This window comes from Triticum urartu, chromosome 6A (genome assembly GCF_056163025.1).
Source record: "Triticum urartu cultivar PI428250 chromosome 6A, HENAU_Tu73, whole genome shotgun sequence".
In the NCBI taxonomy this organism is placed as follows: Eukaryota; Viridiplantae; Streptophyta; class Magnoliopsida; order Poales; family Poaceae; genus Triticum; species Triticum urartu.
The window spans coordinates 129,047,301-129,068,313 of record NC_141878.1 but is presented as its reverse complement, the minus strand read 5'-3'; the positions used below and the strand labels follow the sequence as shown (position 1 = coordinate 129,068,313).

The 21,013-nt window shown below is 44.4% G+C and overlaps 1 protein-coding gene across 1 annotated transcript; it reads right to left on the bottom strand.

The window, feature by feature from the left end:
• Positions 1-8,867: 8,867 nt before the first annotated feature.
• On the bottom strand, positions 8,868-11,017 carry LOC125516740 (desmethyl-deoxy-podophyllotoxin synthase). The gene is made up of 2 exons (XM_048682065.2): positions 9,965-11,017; positions 8,868-9,674 (listed from the first exon to the last, which is right to left on the bottom strand). The coding sequence occupies exons 1-2, from the start codon at positions 10,868-10,870 to the stop codon at positions 9,057-9,059; spliced, it is 1,524 nt and encodes a 507-aa protein (XP_048538022.2). The 5' UTR covers positions 10,871-11,017; the 3' UTR covers positions 8,868-9,056.
• Positions 11,018-21,013: the final 9,996 nt, after the last annotated feature.

The following is a 21,013-nucleotide window of genomic DNA, read 5'->3' as shown; positions in this document are numbered from 1 at the left end:
CTATTCCCTATAACCCTAGCGTCATCGAACCTTAAGTGTGTAGACCCTACGGGCTCGGGAGTCATGCAGACATGGCCGAGACAACTCCCCGGTCAATAACCAACAGCGGGATCTGGATACCCATGTTGGCTCCCACATGCTCCACGATGATCTCATCGGATGAACCACGATGTCAAGGATTCAATCAATCCCGTATACAATTCCCTTTGTCTATCGATACGATACTTGCCCGAGATTCGATCGCCGGTATCCCGATACCTTGTTCAATCTCGTTACCGGCAAGTCTCTTTACTCGTTCCGTAACACATCATCCCATGATCAACTCCTTGATCACATTGTGCACATTATGATGATGTCCTACCGAGTGGGCCCAGAGATACCTCTCCGTTACACGGAGTGACAAATCCCAGTCTAGATTCGTGCCAACCCAACAGACACTTTCGGAGATACCTGTAGTGAACCTTTATAGCCACCCAGTTACGTTGTGACGTTTGGTACACCCAAAGCACTCCTACGGTATCCGGGAGTTGCACAATCTCATGGTCTAAGAAAATGATACTTGACATTAGAAAAGCTTTAGCATACGAACTACACGATCTTTGTGCTAGGCTTAGGATTGGGTCTCGTCCATCACATCATTCTCCTAATGATGTGATCCCGTTATCAACGACATCCAATGTCCATGGTCAGGAAACCGTAACCATCTATTGATCAACGAGCTAGTCAACTAGAGGCTTACTAGGGACATGGTGTTGTCTATGTATCCACACATGTATCTGAGTTTCCTATTAATACAATTCTAGCATGGATAATAAACGATTATCATGAACAAGGAAATATAATAATAACCAATTTATTATTGCCTCTAGGGCATATTTCCAACAGTCTCCCACTTGCACTAGAGTCAATAATCTAGTTCACATCGCCATGTGATTAAACACTCACAGGTCACATCGCCATGTGACCAACATCCAAAGAGTTTACTAGACTCAATAATCTAGTTCACATCACTATGTGATTAACACTCAATGAGTTCTGGGTTTGATCATGTTATGCTTGTGAGAGAGGTTGTAGTCAACGGGTCTTGCCATATTCAGATCCCTATGTATTTCGCAAAACTTTATGTCATATCGTAGATGCTGCTTCCATGTTCCACTTGGAGCTATTCCAAATTGTTGCTCCATTATACGTATCCGGTATCTCTACTCAGAGCTATCCGGATAGGTGTTAAGCTTGCATCGACGTAACTCTTTACGTCGAACTCTTTATCACCTCCATAACCGAAAAACATTTCCTTATTCCTCTAAGGATAATTTTGACCGCTATCTGGTGATCCACTCCTAGATCACCTTTGTACCCTCTTGCCAGACATGTGGCAAGGCACACATTAGGTGCGGTACTTCAACATGGCATACCGTATAGAGCCTATGACAAGAGCATAGGGGACGACCTTCGTCCTTCTTCTTTCTTCTGCCGTGGTCAAGCTTTGAGTCTCACTCAACTTCACACCTTACAACTCAGGTAAGAACCCCTTCTTTGACTGATCTATTTTGAACTCCTTCAAAAACATGTCAAGGTGTGCGTTCTTTGAAAGTATCATCAGGCGGTTTGATCTATCTCTATAGATCTTGATGCCCAATATGTAAGCAGCTTTATCCAGGTCTTCCTTTGAAAAACACTCTTCAAACAACCGTTTATGCTTTCCAGAAATTCTACATCATTTTGAATCAACAATATGTCATCCACATATACTTATCAGAAATGTTGTAGTGCTCCCACTCACTTTCTTGTAAATACAAGTTTCTAGCAAACATTGTATAAACCTAAAAGTTTTGATCACTCCATCAAAACATATATTCCGATTCCGAGATGCTTGCTCTAGTCCATAGAAGGATTGCTGGAGCCAGCATACCTTTTTAGCATCCTTAGGATCGACAAAACCTTTTATTGTATCACATACAACTTTTCTTACGAAAACTGGTAAGAAAACTTGTTTTGACATCCATCTGTCAGATTTCATAATCGAAAAATACAGCTAATGCTAACATGATTCCGACAGACTTAAGCATCGCTACGGGTGAGAAATTCTCATCGTAGTCAACTCCTTGAACTTGTGAAAAGACTCTTTCCCACAAGTCGAGCTTCATAGACGGTAACATTACCGCCCACGTCCGTCTTCTTCTTAAAGATCCATTTATCTCAATGGCTTGCCGATCATCGGGCAAGTCCACCAAAGTCCATACTTTGTTCTGATATATGGATCCTATCTCGGATTTCATGGCTTCTAACCATTTGTCGGAATACGGGCCCACCATCGCTTCTCCATAGCTCGTAGGTTCATTGTTGTCTAACAATATGATATCTAAGACAGGATTACCGTACCACTTAGGAGTAGTACATATCCTTGTCGACCTACGAGGTTCGATAGCAACTTGATCCGAAGCTTCATGATCACTATCATTAACTTCCTATTCAACAGACGTAGGCGCCACAGAAAGCATCTTTCTGTGTTGCATCACTCTCTGGTTGAAGTAAAGGTTCGACAACCTCATCAAGTTCTATCTTCCTCCCACTCAATTCTTTCGAGAGAAACTCCTTCTCGAGAAAGGACCCGTTCTTAGCGACAAACAATTTGCCCTCGGATCTGAGATAGAAGGTATACCCTACTGTCACCTTTGGGTATCCTATGAAGATGTGTTTGTCCGCTTTGGGTTCGAGCTTCTCCGGCCGAAGCCTTAAGCATCGCAGTCCCAAACATTAAGAAACGACAACTTTGGTTTCTTGCCAAACCAATGTTCATACGACATCGTATCAACAGACTTAGATGGTGTCCTATCTAAAGTGAATGCAACTGTCTCTAACACATAACCTCAAAATGAAAATGGTAGATTGGCAAGAGACATCATAGATCGCACCATATCTCATAGGGTTCGATTACGACGTCCGGACACACCATAACCCAGTGGTGTTCCAGGTGGCTTCAACTGTGAAACAATTCCACAATGTCTTAAGTGTTTGCCAAACTCATAACTCAGATATTCTCATTGATCAGATCGTAGGAATTTGATCTTCTTGTTATGATGATTCTTAACTTCACTCTGAAATCGCTTGAACTTTTCAAATGTTTCAGACTTGTGCTTCATTAAGTAAATATACCTATATCTACTCAAATCGCCAGTGAAGATGAGAAAATAGCGATATCCACCGCACGCTTCAATTCTCATTGGATCACACGCATCAGCATGTATGATTTCCAACAAGTCACTTGCCCGTTTCATTGTACCTGAAAGCGGGGTCTTAGTCATCCTGCTCATGAGGCATGGCTCGCATGTGTCAAGCGATTCAAAATCAAGTGACTCCAAACATCCATCGACATGGAGTTTCTTCATGCATCTTACGCCAATATGACCTAAGCGGCAGTGCCACGAGAAAGTGGTACTATCATTATTAACTCTACATCTTTTGGCGTGAACATGTGTATTACCACGACCGAGATTGAATGAACCATTCACATAGGGTGCATGACCATGAAAGGTATTATTCATGTAAATAGAATAACCATTATTCTCTAACTTAAATGAATAACCGTATTGTTGTGAACATGATCTAATCATATTCATGCTCAACGTAGACATCTGATAACATTTATCTAGGTTCAATACTAATCCCGAAAGCAGATGGAGCGTGCGATGGTGATCTTATCAACTTTGGAAACACACATCGTCACCTCGCCCTTAGCCAGTCTCCGTTTAGTCCGTAGCTTTTGCTTCAAGTCACCAATAATAGTAACTAAACCAGTATCCAATACCCAGGTGCTACCAGGAGTACTAGTGAGGTACACATTAATAACACGTATATACTTTGTTGAAGTTTCCAGCCTTCTTATCTACCATGTATTTGGGGTAGTTCCGCTACCAGTGACCGTTCCCCTTACAATAGAAGCACTTAGTCTCGGGTTTGGGTTCAACCTTGGGTTCCTTCACTGGAGTGGCAACTGGTTTGCCATCCATGAAGTTTCCCTTCTAGCCCTTGCCCTTCTTGAAACCAGTGGTCTTGTCAAACCATCAACACTTGATGCTCCTTCTTGATTTCTACCTTTTGCGGTCTTAAGCACCGCGAACAGCTCCGGAATCAACTCCATCCCTTGCATGTCATAGTTCATCACGAAGATCTAGTAGCTTAGTGATAGTGGCTAGAGAACTCTATCAATCACTATCTTATCTGGAAGTTTAACTCCCACTTGATTTAAGTGATTGTAGCACCCAGACATTCTGAGCACATGCTCACTAGCTGAGCTATTCTCCTCCATCTCGTTGGCAAAAGAACTTGTCAGAGGTCTCACACCTCTCAACACGGGCATGAGCCTGAAATCCCAATTTCAGCTCTTGGAACATCTCATATGTTCTATGGCGTTCAAAACGTCATTGGAATTCCGATTCTAAGCCGTAAAGTATGGTGCACTAAACTATCAAGTAGTCATCAGGATGTGTCTGTCAGGTGTTCACAACATCCACAGACGACGTTGTAGGGGTTTGCACATCGAGCGGTGCATCAAAGACGTAAGTCTTCTGTGTAGCAGTGAGGACACTCCTCGGACTACGGACCTAGTCCGCATCATTGCTTACAATATCTTTCAACTTAATCTTTCTCTAGGAACGTATTGAAATAGGGAGCTACAACGTGAGCTATTTATCTACAACATATTTGCAAAGACAATTTAGACTATGTTCATGATAATTAAGTTCATCTAATCAAATTATTCAATGAATTCCCACTCAGATAGACATCCCTCTAGTCATCTAAGTGAAACATGATCCGAGTCAACTAGGCCGTGTCCGATCATCACGTGAGACGGACTAGTCAACATCGGTGAACATCTTCATGTTGATCGTATCTTCTATACGACTCATGCTCGACCTTTTGGTCTTCCGTGTTCCGAGGCCATGTCTGTACATGCTAGACTCGTCAAGTCAACCTAAGTGTATTGCATGTGTTCTGAGGCCATGTCTGTACATGCTAGGCTCGTCAACACCTGTTGTATTCGAACGTTAGAATCTATCACACCCGATCATCACGTGGTGCTTCGAAACAACGAACCTTCGCAACGGTGCACAGTTAGGGGGAACACTTTTCTTGAAATTTTAGAGAGGGATTATCTTATTTAAGCTACCATCGTTCTAAGCAAATAAGATGTAAAACATGATAAACATCACATGCAATCAAATAGTGACATGATATGGCCAATATCATTTTGCTCCTTTTGATCTCCATCTTCGGGGCTCCATGATCATCGTTGTCACCGGCATGACACCATGATCTCCATCATCATGATCTCCATCATCGCGTCTTCTTGAAGTTGTCTCGTCATCTATTACTTCTACTACTATGTCTAACACTTTAGCAATAAAGTAAAGTAATTACATGACGTTTATGTTGACACGCAGGTCATAAATAAATCAAGACAACTCCTATGGCTCCTGCCGGTTGTCATACTCATCGACATGCAAGTCGTGATTCCTATTACAAGAACATGATCAATCTCATACATCACATATATCATTCATCACATCCTTTTGGCCATATCACATCACACAGCACATGCTGCAAAAACAAGTTAGACGTCCTCTAATTGTTGTTGCAAGTTTTTACGTGGCTGCTATAGGTTTCTAGCAAGAACGTTTCTTACCTACGCGAAAACCACAACATGATATTACAATTTCTATTTACCCTTCATAAGGACCCTTTTCATCGAATCCGATCCGACTAAAGTGGGAGAGACAGACACTCGCTAGCAATGCAACTAGTGCATGTCAGTCGGTGGAACCAGTCTCACGAAAGAGTACGTGCAAGGTCGGTCCGGGCCGCTTCATCCCACAATGCCGCCAAATCAAGATAAGACTAGTAACGGCAAGTAAATTGACAATATCGACGCCCACAACTGCTTTGTGTTCTACTCGTGCATAGAAACTACGCATAGACCCAGCTCTTGATGCCACTGTTGGGGATCGTAGCAGAAATTTAAAATTTTCTACGCATCACCAAGATCAATCTATGGAGTAATCTCGCAACGAGAGGAAGGGGAGTGCATCTACATACCCTTGTAGATCGCTAAGCGGAAGCGTTGCAAGAACGTGGATGAAGGAGTCGTACTCGTAGCGATTCAGATCGCGGTTGATTCCGATCTAAGCGCCGAACCACAGCGCCTCCGCGTTCAACACACGTGCAGCCCGGTGACGTCTCCTACGCCTTGATCCAGCAAGGGGAGAAGGAGAGGTTGGGGAAGACTCCATCCAGCAGCAGCACGACGGCGTGGTGGTGAAGGAGGAGTGTGGCAATCCTACAGGGCTTCGCCAAGTACCGCGGGAGAGGAGGAGGACTTGGGAGAGGGGGAGGGCTGCGCCAGAACTTGGTTGCGGCTGCCCTCCCACCCCCCACATATATATAGGGGCAAGGGAGAGGGGGGCCGGCCCCCTCAGATCCAATCTGAGGAGGGGGCGGTGGCCAGGGGGGTTGCCTTGCCCCCCAAGGCAAAGGGGGGCGCCCCCCTTTAGGGTTCCCCCAAACCCTAGGCGCATGGGCCCTAGGGGGGAGGCGCCCAGCCCACTAAGGGGCTGGTCCCTCTCCACACACAGCCCATAGGGCCCTCCGGGGCAGGTGGACCCTCCCGGTGGACCCCCGGAACCCCTCCAGTGGTCCCGGTACAATACCGGTAACCTCCGAATTATTCCGGTGACCGTATGATGACTTCCCATATATAAATCTTTACCTCCGGACCATTCCGGAACTCCTCGTGACGTCCGGGATCTCATCCGGGACTCTGAACAACATTCGATAACCACGTATATCTATTCCCTATAACCCTAGCGTCATCGAACCTTAAGTGTGTAGACCCTACGGGCTCGGGAGTCATGCAAACATGGCCGAGAAAACTCTCCGGTCAATAACCAACAACGGGATCTGGATACCCATGTTGGCTCCCACATGCTCCACGATGATCTCGTCGGATGAACCACGATGTCAAGGATTCAATCAATCCCGTATACAATTCCCTTTGTCTATCGGTACGATACTTGCCCGAGATTCGATCGTCGGTATCCCGATACCTTGTTCAATCTCGTTACCGGTAAGTCTCTTTACTCGTTCTGTAACACATCATCCCGTGATCAACTCCTTGATCACATTGTGCACATTATGATGATGTCCTATCGAGTAGGCCCAGAGATACCTCTCCGTTACACGGAGTGACAAATCCTAGTCTCGATTCGTGCCAACCCAACAGACACTTTTGGAGATACCTGTAGTGAACCTTTATAGCCACCCAGTTACGTTGTGACATTTGGTACACCCAAAGCACTCCTACGGTATCCGAGAGTTGCACAAGCTCATGATCTAAGGAAATGATACTTGACATTAGAAAAGCTTTAGCATACGAACTACATGATCTTTGTGCTAGGCTTAGGATTGGGTCTCGTCCATCACATCATTCTCCTAATGATGTGATCCCGTTATCAACGACATCCAATATCCATGGTCAGGAAACCGTAACCATCTATTGATCAACGAGCTAGTCAACTAGAGGCTTACTAGGGACATGGTGTTGTCTATGTATCCACACATGTATCTGAGTTTCCTATCAATACAATTCTAGCATGGATAATAAACGATTATCATGAACAAGGAAATATAATAATAACCAATTTATTATTGCCTCTAGGGCATATTTCCAACTGCAGTTGCGTGTTGCGACCCTAGCTCCTCCTTGACGCGACATCCGATTTGGACACCGCTGTTGTGTCGTGTGGGGACGTTGGCTCCGCCTTCACGCGACGGAGAGGTGACGCCGACCCCTCCTTCATGCTGTAGCAAGGCCGCAAGGGCGGCGCCGAGCCATGCTCTCGGAGCGATCGTTCCATCATCAACTCCATCTGAAAGACAAATTCCCCGTCCATCAGAGCGGCCTCCACGAAGAGGCGCGGCTACTGCGGCGCCTGGTCCTTCTCGTTGCCGGAGCAGCCGGCCGCCGTGGAGCCTGAGAGCCCAGGAGCGAGGGTGGAGGCGCGAAGAGCCTGACAAATGTTCGCTTGCGCCGCCGCAGCCTGCGGTGCGGAGTACCAGTACTTCGTCCTCGCCGAAGGAGGAAGAACTCGGAGAGGAGAAGGGACTCGTAGGTGATGAGGAGGAGATCCGGAGTTGTGAACGTGTATCGCCGGAGCACGACATATATAACCGCGGCTAGGCCATGCGAACGGACGGTCAGCCCGCTTCAAAACGGCACAACGGCCGGTGTTGATTTCTTGGGATGCGTCATCCGTATTGAAGAGACGACACCTGAGAGGTCGCGTCGGTCAGTGCCGCCCTCCTGTTCGATCATGTCGCGCGACATCAATGTTAACCGCAACGTGCTCTGGACAGATATGAATGCGACGTAGGAAGTGACGCGTGCATTGGATGGAAAAGCGTAGGAGAGGCGGGATGGGTTTTGGGTGGCAACGGTCCAAAGACGCCCGCAAGACGTCCGAACCACCGAGCAGACTAATCTTTTTAATAACTGAAATTAATTTAATTACTAATTAGCAGTATGGGACGAGACCAATGGCTACTTGTGTTTTCCTTTTTTATTTTTATTTTGAGGGTGAACTTGTGTTTTCCATTTATTAGCTGGGTTTGCTTTGGGGGGTGGGGGTGGCCTTCAACTTAAAATCGACTGAACTGTGCTCTTTTTTCACTCATTTTTTTTAGTTGAAGAGTAAACCACTTGTTGGACACGGCTAAAAAATGAATGGTCCCCAATATAATTTTTCGGCTCTAAAATCATGTTTGGACGAATAGCTTGGGTAATCAAATCTGGTAAACAGATGGTCAAGATCTCAGTACATCACATAAAATTAATTAACTGATGGTTGTTTTAATATGGACATCCAAGTTTGAGGACCTCAAATTCACCTGACAAGGCAGTCTAGCAGTCACACACGTACACTGACAATTTGACCAAGGCACATAGAAGACACTAATATGCGAGAACTCAGTCACATATGACATACCAATGCAAGTGTAAATCAAATCAAGGGCATATGGACCACGGCGTGCAGATACAAGTCGTTCTTACGCCGGACGGTGAGACCCATCTCCTCGGTCATGTCTAGCCCATCTGGCTTAACCCCACTTGGGAGCTCCCAGTCAAAGTGGTAAAGAAGTGAGGCGAGCACAATCTCCATGCTGGCCTGCGCAAATGTCATTCCAGGGCACATTCTCCTGCCTGCTCCGAACGGTATGTATTCAAAGTTTGTGCCTTTAAAGTCGACCATTCCAGACTCGAACCTCTCCGGCTTGAACTCCTCAGGATCTTCCCAATACTTAGGGTCCCGGCCGATCGCCCATGCGTTTACCAATACCGTGGTGCCCTTGGGTATGTCGTACCCGAGAATTTTGCAAGGCTCCATGGCCTCTCTAGGGAGAAGCAATGGCGCGGCTGGATGCAACCTCATTGTTTCCTTGATGACAAGTCTGAGGTACTTGAGATTGGCCAAGTCATCCTCAGTCACCTTATGTTTTCCTTGGAGATTGTTGCGTACTTCAGCTTGTGCTTTCCGCATCACGTTTGGGTACCTCATGAGCTCCGACATGGCCCATTGAAGTGTGGTAGCTGACGTCTCGCTCCCGGCACCAAATAAATCCTGCAGTAGGACGATTTATAGAATTTAGGAATCGCTCGTTGTTCTTGGCAGTTTAGGATTGTCACCCATATGTCAGCGAGACACCCGGGTGCAAATCCTAGAATAATAGGGAATATAACATATAGCAATTCTAGAATTCAGAGTGAACCGAAGAAAAAAAACACAAACAAATGTTCAATAATTAGTTTTGCTTAGGAGTACAAAATGTTCTAACTTTGAAGTATAACATCAGAGAGGACTGTCACACCTTTCTCCAAAGTATTGTGAAACAAAGGAGCCGGTGCACTTACCAGTATAACTGCTTTGATCATGCCCATGGTAAGAGGCACGTCGAGGCCACCTTCCTTGCGTATCCTCAAGAGCGTGTCCACTAGGTCCTCTCCTCCTTCCTCCTCTACGTCGCCGTTCCCTGAGGCGGCGGCCCTCTGCTGCTCGTGCTGCTGGATCGCGTACTCCATGAGCTCGAAGCACTTGCGGTGGTTCTCCTCGGCCAGCCGCGCCGTGCCGCTGATGAAGCTGGCGAGGCGCGATGACGGGAACAGGTCGCCGAGGTTGAACCCGGAGACGAGCTTGACCCCTTCGTCGAGTGTCTGCAAGAACTCCTCCCGTCTCTTAAACCTGTCCCCGATCATGGCGCGCACCGCCGAGTCGGTGATGAGCACGGCGATCCGCTCGCTCACGTTCACGGGCTCCCCGGGCGACACCGCGGCAACCGCGGCCACGAGGCGGGCGACCTCGTCCTCCCGGATGTGGCGGAACGACTGCACGCGGCGCGTGCTGAGCAGCTCCAGGATGCAGATCTTGCGGAGCTGGCGCCACAGCGCGCCGTAGCGCGCGAATATCAGCCCTTGCCCGTCGGCGTTCATGATCTTGACGGTGAGGCTCCACGGCCGCGTCGCGAAGACGACGTCGTGCGTCCGCATGATCTCGCGGGCGGCCTCCGGGGACGTGGCCACAACCACCGGCACCTCGCCGAGCTTGAGGTACATGAGCGGCGCGTCCAGCCGGCGCGCGAGGTCGGCCATGACACGGTGCACGAGCGGGTTGCCGGCAAGGTGGTGCAGGCTGCCGATGATCGGCAGCCGCCACGGTCCGGGTGGCAGACGCACGCCGCGATGCTTGCTGTTGAGCTTGAGCAGCAGGAGAGGGAGGAGGAGAGCCAGGAAGAGGCAAAGGCAGTACGCCCATTGCTCCATGGCGGAGGCCCGATCGAGTGACGAGCTGATGGATTTGTCTGGTCTTATCTCTATGTACAAAGAGGTTACTAAGTTCAACGGAGAAGACGAGTGTTGTCTAGCTGTAGATAGGCGTTTCTTGATGCGATCGAGAGCGAGTGGTGGGGATCGATGCGTACGAGAACAAGATGCCTTCTTTTCTTTTCTTTCTGGGTTGCATATGCAGATCGATGCGGCAGTGATGCCGTGTCGTCGTCGTTGTTGTTGGTGACGTAACAACAAGTAACAAGTGGAAACCGAGCATTTAGTTTTTCGGACGGTGCCGTCTCTCCTGCACCAGTTGATCGAGATATTTGCGAAGGGCGAAGAAATCTGGCGCGTGAGCATGACGGTGCTGCAGTCTTTCCGCACAAAGACACGTGAGCAAAGCTTCTGCGGAAATATATCTGAGGCGAGAGCATGGCACTTTGTTATTTCGAACAGTTTCTCGTTGAATATGAGCACAAAAGTTATTTACGAACATCGTAAAGCACTAAATATTACAATTTAAAGGTTGCGAAGTTTCCTTCATTACCAAAGGGGTCAACTATAAATAGAAGGACTAATCTCAAGATACGAAACCGATGATACAATAGCGATTATGTACCACATAAAAGTTCATACTAAGCAGCCATCAATCATACAACTTTGCACCATACAATATTATCATACAATTTATTTCACTAGCAGCCATCAATCATACAACTTACAACCGGAATAATAAGTAAATAATGACAATATACTCATGATTACATAACCCAGCTCAAAACCTAATCCTTCTTTCCTTTTGACTAATAACAGCCGCGGGGGATGTCCAGCCAAAGAATGTAACACCTGAATTTACACATAGCCCATCATCAACTCGCTTCGTGTAAATGCCTCCCAGATCACAGGCTTGTCCATCCCAACTGTTCCAGCCAAAGAATGCAACACCTGAATTCACAAGATATTCATAGTCGCCAGAAGACATCATGAAACTATAGCACTCAGATGCGCTCCAAGATCATACCAACCAAATGGGGTAGTCCATTTTATTCTACACTCAAATGGGAGAGTCTTACTTATAGTCGTATCAATCATACAACTAGAGAGATGCACGCCCTAGCGGATGCACGCATACACGTAGCCGGGGAGATGGAGGGTCATGGCCAAACCTAACCATTTGGGCCGGCATGGCCCGTCACACCGTATAAAGGCCTTGCACCACACAACCCAGGTCGTCTCTTTTATAAAAGGGTCATGTCGTGCTGGCCCTAAGGCCTCGACCGAAGGATCCGCCTGGCACATGCCAGCACACCTGTGGGCCGGCCTTCGTGCCTTTCGGCCTTGTTGGTCGTTTCGGCCTTTAGGGTCGTTTCATCCTTCGAGACCTTCAGGATTTCAAAATTCATCATATTGTTCCTGATAGCAGATTTTGTTGCTATTCAGGTACGTCGCTAAACCCCCGCCACCAGCCATTACGCGTGTTGCTGATGTTTGTGCCAAAGAGCTCGAGGAAGAGGAGCCACCAAATATCTTTCCGCATGCTCCTTTCTTCTTTCCAGCCAATGTAGCTAGTGGAGGTTGTTGGGCCCGAGCTCCGGCATACTTTTGATCGTACTTATTGTAAATTTTTGAGGAAGCTTCTGATGGACATTAGTGAAATAAGCAGAATAATCTACATTTACGACATCATTTAAGAGCGATAGAACATTAGAAAACCCTTAGAGTTTAGCCGTAGGATAAAAAATAAATGCAATTGCATAAAACATTAAGATTCCGCTCCGATATGTAGGATCAGAGTATATCTACCAGAGGGGGAGGGGGAGGTGAATGGTAGATTCAAATTTTCTTGCGAAACCTAAAACCGCTTAACACATCACAACGGGAATAAAACTAAATAGATGTAGTTCTACGAAAGAAAATTACTACAGAAAGTAAATAAGCAACTCTAATGTGAAATGCTAATCAGACATTGCCGAGACGAATGTTGAGATAGTAGTAGATAAAGAACATGCAAACATAGAAACAAATCACCTTCAACATAACAAGTGAAAATACGAAAGACAAACATGTCGGAGTACAGATACTAATGTGCACAAACATATAGATGAAGAAGACAGGTAGGAACATGACATGATAACCGAAAGGAATGTTGTAGATAGAAATGACCGGTGTTGCTCGATGGCGATAGACGATTTGGTAGACCAGTTCACTATTCTACAAAAGAGCTACATCTGGTTGGAGGGACTTGTGATTGAACACGGGAGCAAACTACTCTCCATCATATTCTCCTCAACGTGAGGTTCCTCGAACTTTAGTTGATTTTACTCGTGGTAGCTCCTTATCGGCAACCTCCAAAACTTCGACTGACTTTGTCTGAGGAGACCGCAATCACTCTTGGTCACTTAGACAGACACGTAACCGTTTAGAGAGTTAGTAGCTCTCAAGGGTGATAGGTCAAAGCTCTCGGCTTAGATCTTTGTGATGCTCAACCAATATCTAAGTTTTGGGCTCTGGGTTTTCTCTCAGTGGATTCACTCAAACGGAGCAGTCAACCACAATGGTAAGTGCGGGGTGACTATTTATAGTAGAAAAAATCCCAACGGTGGAATGATCAATCAGGGCATGCAGCGTGATAACCCACAAGTATAGGGGATCGCAACAGTTTTCGAGGATAGAGTATTCAATCCAAATTTATTGATTCGACACAAGGGGAGCCAAAGAATATTTGCAAGTATTAGCAACTGAGTTGTCAATTCAACCACACCTGGAGATTAATTATCTGCAGCAAAGTGATCAGTAGCAAAGTAGTATGATAGTAGTAACAACAACAATAGTAACGGTAACAATGATAGCAATGATTTTGTAGCAAGTGCAATAGTAACAATAGCAATAGTAACTTAGCAAGAACAATATAAGAGAAATTCGTAGGCATTGGATCGGTGAATTCGTTGGATGATATTCGTCCTATAACAATCATAACCTAGGGCGATACGTCACTAGCTCCAGTTCATAAATATAATGTAGGCATATATTTCATAAATAGTCATACATGTTTATGGAAAGAACTTGCATGACATCTTTTGTCCTACCCTCCCGTGGCGGCGGGGTCCTATTGGAAACTAAGGGATATTAATGCCTCCTTTTAATAGAGAACCGGGACAAAGCATTAGTACATAGTGAATACATGAACTCCTCAAACTACGGTCATCACCGGGAAGTGTCCCTACTTCTGTCACTCCGGGTTTGCAGGATCATAACATGTAGTAGGTGACTATAAATTCCATGATTGGATCTAGAACATAGATATAATGGTGATAACATAAACGGTTCAGCTCTGAAATCATGGCACCTAGGCCCAAAGTGACAAGCATTAAGCATGGCAAAGTCATAGCAACATCAATCTCAGAACATAATGGATACTAGGGATCAAGCCCTAACGAAACTAACTCAATTACATGATGAATCTCATCCAACTCCTCATCGACCAGCGAGCCTACGAAGAATTACTCACTCCCGGTGGGGAGCATCATGGAATTGGAGATGGAGAAGGGTTGGTGATGATGAAGATCGAAGATCCCCCTCTCCGGATCCCCAAACGGACTCCAGATCTGGCCTCCCGATGAAGAACAGGAGGTGGCGGCGGCTCCATCTCGTGAAATGCGATAATTTTTCTCCCTATTTTTTTTCTCCAAATATGTGATTTTATAGTATTAGGGTTGGAGTCCGCTGGGCCACCAGGTGGGGACAACCCACCTGGGCGTGACTGGAGGGGGGGGCGCCCTGGTGGGTTGTGCCCACTCGGGTGCCCCCCTTCGGTGGTTCTTGCTCCATAAATTCTCTTTTATTGTGTAAAAAATCCTCGCAAAGTTTCGTTCCAATCCGAGAACTTTTATTTCTGCACAAAAAACAACACCATGGTAGTTTTGCTGAAAACATCGTCAGTCCGGGTTAGTTTCATTCAAATCATGCAAATTAGAGTCCAAAACAATAGGAATAGCGTTAGGAAAAGTAGATATGATGGAGACATATCAACTCCCCAAGCTTAAACCTTTGCTTGTCCTCAAGAAATTCAGTTGATAAACTGAAAGTGAAAAAGAAAAACTTTTATGAACTCTTTTGCTCTTGTTTACATAAATAAGCTTAAGTAGCACTGAGGTTTTCAGCAAAGATTATAACTAACCATGTTGACAATAACACTTAAAACTTCTATTAACTCATATCAATGACATAATCAACTAGCAAGCAATAATAAGATATCTCAAACAACAACACTTTGTCAAAACAACCATGATATAATATGATAACAGTGGTATTTCACTAGCCCTTTCTGAGTCTGCAAAACATAAATGCAGAGCACCCCCAAAGTTCAAGCAGCGACAAAACATTGTAATTCATGGTAGAAAAGATCCACTCATGATGCACCCAACATTAGCTACACATAATGCATGAGGATGACAATAGTGCTCTCAGGTTCTGGCGCTTATTTGAGAAGGTGATGACACAACACAAAAGTAAATAGATAGTCCCTTGGCAGAGGGAAGCAGTGATTTGCAGAGGTGCCAGAGCTCAAGTTTTTAAAACATAGGTAAATGAAATTTTGAGAAATGCACCATTCTTGTTTACTTGGCGACCATTAGTTATCGGTATCTTCCATGCTAAACACATTAGTGGCGGTTCCCAAGCGATAAAAGTAAAGGTTTACTCCCCCTCCACCAACAATCACACTCCATGACTTTTCTGAAACAACGGGTGCCGTCCATACCAACAACAGTCCTGAGGAAGTTTTGTTTAATTATTTGCAATTTGAGTTTGGGACTGGGAATCCCTATTACCGCCCCTCTCATGCAAGGACGAGTGAATCAACACTCATCATGAGAATAAGCCGCTTAGCATGGAAGATACTGACTACCACCTGTCACTCTATGAACAATCCAGGCACACAAAAAAAGATATTTATTTGAAGTTTTTAGAGGTGGCACATGCAAATTTACTTAGAATGGCAGGGTAATACCGCATATATGTAGGTATGGTGGACTCATCTGGAATAACTTGGGTTTCAGAATTTTTGATGCACAAGCAGAATTCCCGCTTAGTACAGGCGAAGGCTAGCAATTAGGTTGAGAAGCGGCTAGCTAGAGAGCGAAAACCGTCATGAACATGCATTATGCATAAGTAACATTGGATACTAGCATGAGTAGGATATGAACACCATAAACATAAATATCATAGAGGCTATGTTGGTTTTGATTCAACTACATGCATGAATATGTGCCAAGTCAAGCCACTCGAACATTCAAAGGAGGAAACCATATCATCATACTACATCACAATCATTTTAGCGCAATGTTGACATCCAAGATAAATCATTATCCACTCCTAGCTACTTAAGCATGGCATGAGAAACTATAATCTCTATTTGTCATTGCAAACATGTTTGATCATAATAGGCTAAATCATGGATACTAGGTTAAACATATTTACAAAAATAGAACAAGTTGAGTTCATACCCGTTTCTCTCTGCCACAACCAATTCATCAAATATCATCATTATTTCCTTTCACTTGCATGACCGAACGATTTGATAATAATAATAGTGCAAGAGTGCCGTGGACTAAGCTGAAATCTGCAAACATTTTATTCAAGATGAGAAGACAAGGTAATATGGGGTTTGTTAGATCAAGAATAGTGCATATGAGAGCCACTCAACATTTTCATCGTGGTCTTCTCCTCGGTATGACTCAATAAAAGAAAAGAAATTAAGAGAAACACACTGAAATATTTTTGAAGTTTTTTTTCTTGAGCAAGAAGATGAAAAGGAAAAACAAAAACGAGAAAAACTAATTACACGGGAAAGCTCCCAACAAGCAAAACAAGAACAATGAAATCTTTTTGGGTTTTCTTTTTAATACTCAATTAACTAAGCTAGAAAGAAAAACCGAAAAGAAGTAGGAAATGTTTTTTTGGATTTTCTCAAAGTTTTTCAAACACACAAGAAGAAAACGAGAAAATAAATCTAGCATGGATGGTACAATGAAAAAGTATTGACACCGACAACTGGAATGAAAATGTGTGAACATGAATGTAATGTCGATGGAAATACATACTCCCCCAAGCTTAGGCTTTTGGCCTAACTTGGTAATCCCCATCAGTAGCCTGCATAATGGTCGGAGTGGTAGCTCACGGAGGCTCTGGGTGTAGACGCCTCAGCCTGCCGTGCAGCCACAACTGCTGCGTTATGTGCTCGGGCCTCGCTCTCAAGAACATAATATCTCCCCTTGTTGTGAACATCAAAAAGAGCAGGCGCATGCAAAAATGTATCCACAACGGACCTTTTATTAAACAACATGTTACCCTCCTTAGTTTGCTTGATTTGCAAACCAAGAAAGAACTTGAATTCACTCATCATAGACATCTCAAACTTCTCCGACATTAGCTTTCCAAACTTTTCACTAAAATGAGGGTTAGTCAAACCAAATATGATATCATCAACATAAATTTGGCAAACAAATAATTCACCATTAACCCTTTTAGTAAAAAGAGTAGAATCAAAATTTCCAATCTCAAAGCCTTTTTCAATAAGGAACTTGGTCAAGCATTTATACCACGTTCTAGGAGCTTGTTTAAGACCATAAAGAGCTTTGTGAATTTTGTAAACATGGTCGGGTATCTTAGTATTAACAAAGCCGGGAGGTTGTTTAACATAAACTTCCTCCTCAATTTCACCATTTAGAAAAGCACTTTTAATGTCCATTTGATACAATGTGATATCATGATGATTGGCATAAGCAATTAAGGTGCGTATGGACTCAAGTCTAGCAGCGGGGGCATATGTCTCACCATAGTCCATACCATTGACTTGAGTGTATCCTTGGGCAACGAGACGGGCCTTGTTGCGTACAACTTGTCCATCTTCATCTTGCTTATTCCGAAACACCCATTTGGTACCAATGATGTTGTGGTTGTTGTCGGGCTTCTCAACCAATGTGCACACTTGGTTCCTCTCAAAATTGTGTAGCTCTTCGTGCATGGCGCTTATCCAGTCTGGATCTTCTAGTGCTTCTTCAACCTTCATAGGTTCAATGGTAGATATGAATGAATAATGTTCACAAAAATTTGCCAAACGAGTTTTAGAGCGAGTGATTCTCCCGGTTTGAATATCGTTGAAGATTTGTTTGACGGGATGGTCTCTTGAGACTCTTGCTCTAACTCGTGAGAGCTTTTGTTTGGGTCGGGGTGGAACATCTTCTTCATCATCTTGTTCTTCCTCTTGGCCTTCTTCGTTTTTGGTGTTGTTGTTATCTTGTGGAGGTGGAGAAGGAGGTTGATGAGGTTCATCTTGGTGTACTTCCTCGTTTTCTTCATCTTGGCGTCTCCCACTTATGGATGCCTCCGAGTCAAGTCTTGGTTCACCTTGTCGTGAGGTAGAAGCTTCCACTTGGACGGACGAGGTACTCTCCTTCACCTCCGTCGGGCGAATCTTGCCAATAGACAAGTCTTGTATTGCTTCCAAAGGGTCTTTGTCTCCTACATCAATTGGCAATTGCTCTAATTGCGAGCCGTTAGATTCATCAAACTTCACATCTACCGTCTCTTCAACCTTTCAGGTGAAATTGTTGTAGACACGGTAAGTGTGAGAGTTTGAGCCATAACCAAGTACGAAACCCTCATGAGATTTAGGAGAAAATTTAGAACGACGATGCTTATCAAGAATATAGCACTTTGAGCTGAATACTTGAAAGTATCCAACTTGATGTTTGTTACCGGTGAGAAGCTCGTATGCCGTCTTGCCGAGTAGCTTGTGAAGATATAGACAATTTGTTGCATGAGAAGCTATCTCAACCGCTTCCGCCCAAAAGTGTTTTGGCGTCTTGTACTCATCAAGCATCGTTCTCGCCATCTCAATAAGAGTCCGGTTCTTCCTCTCAACAACTCCATTTTGTTGAGGCGTCTATGTGGCCGAGGACTCATGTGAAATCCCTTCTTCGTACAGAAAGGTGTCCACATTTGCGTTCTTGAACTCCGTTCCATTGTCGCTGCGAACCTTCTTGATCTTCACTTCAAATTGATTTTGGGCCTTCCTAGTGAAGTTCTTGAAAATGTTTTGGACCTGCAATTTATCATCAAGAAAGAACACCCACGTAAATCTTGAAAAATCATCGACTATGACTAAACCAAACGAGTTTCTACCGAGACTTTTGTAGGCGTTTGGACCAAAGAGATCCATATGAAGTAGCTCGAGCGGTCTTCTCGTGGTCATGATGTTCTTCACGGGGTGGCTTCCTCCAACCTGTTTTCCTGCTTGACAAGCACTGCACAATCTATTCTTGTCAAATATAACTTCTTTTACTCCAAGGATATGATCACCTTTAATAAGCTTATCCAGATTTTGCATGCCCACATGACCTAACCTTCTATGCCACAACCAACCTTTAGAAGATTTAGCAATTAAGCAAGTTCTAGGTTGAGCCTTTTTAGTGAAATCAACAATGTATAGATCATCTCTACGTATACCGGTAAAGACCATATTATGATTATCTCTTCAAATCACTTGGAAATATACTTCAGTAAATAGGACACTGAATCCAAAGTCAGCTAGTCTAGATACGGAAAGTAAATTATAGCCAAGAGATTCAACGAGCATAATATTTTGGATGGAGCTGTCATGTGAGATGGCCACCTTACCCTTTGAGTTATCACCAAAAGTGACATACTTTCGAGGGCCGTCATTTTCAGCAAGCTCACGAAACATATCCTTGTCTCCGGTCATGTGATCGGTACATCCACTATCAAGAATCCATTCCTTTCCTCCAGCCATGTAGCCACGAAGATTTGCCATAAGACCAAAGTGTCTCATAGACTCATCGAGATCAAAGTCACTATCATCGTCCTCATCATAGTATCTATGTTCTACATCGTCTTTTGATTGATCATTTCCTACAGAGAGTGATTCATTAGATATATTATCATGACAATGTTCATCTTTATGAATTCTAATGACTTCGGAAATGATGTTGCTAATGATTCCAACATCTCCTTTAGCACGCATAAGGTCACGAAGCTCAAATAAATAATCACCAAACTTAGGATCATTGGAATTCATCTTACTTAAAGCAATTGACTTATGAAGAATCACATCTGAATTTTGCAAGGAATAGTTTGGAAATCGTTCTTCAAGAAATCTCCATATGCTGTAAGCACAATCAAGAGCAGGGAAGCAAACAGTAAAATTTCGAGGCAATCCTCTAATGATAAGATTAATAGTTCTAAGATTGCGGATCATGTCAAGAGACTCATCAGGGGTAGGATGCAAAGGATCAACAAGGCGTGCACAAGGGATAGTAATGTACTTGTTCAAATGATATTCATTGAAAATCTCAAGCATCTCATTTTTCCAATCATGAAAGAACTCTCCATCAAGTATAGGCACTCTACGTCTGAGACTCCCCAACATAGACTCATCCATCTTCCTCCAATGGTGATTAAACCAAAGCAATGGAGACCAATGCTCTGATACCAATTGAAATGACCGAGAAGAGGTGTCTAGAGGGGGGGTGATTAGACCCTCATCAAAGAAAGATAGCAATTTTTAATTCTTTAAGTTTAGGTGGAGTTTTAGCACAAGTTTAAACATTCACAATACATTTCAAGCAAGCATGGCAAGAGTATATGAGCAGGGGAAAGTAAAGCATGCAATTTGCAAGAAAGTAAAGGGATGGGATTGGAGTGTGCAAACACAATTGGAGACACGAAGATTTTTGGCGTGGTTCCGATAGGTGGTGCTATCATACATCCATGTTGATGGATACTTCAACCCAGGAAGAGTAATGGTTGCGCGAGTCCAAGGAGGGCTCCACCCACGAAGGGTCCACGAAGAAGCAACCTTGTCTATCCCACCATGGCCATCGCCCATGAAGGACTTGCCTCACTTGGGTAGATCTTCATGAGGTAGGCAATCTCCTTGCCCTTACAAACTCCTTGGTTCAACTCCACAATCTTGACGGAGGCTCCCAAGTGACACCTAACCAATCTAGGAGACACCACTCTCCAAAAGGTAATAGATGGTGTGTTGATGATGAACTCCTTGCTCTCGTGCTTCAAATGATAGTCTCCCCAACACTCAGCTCTCTCTCATAGATTTGG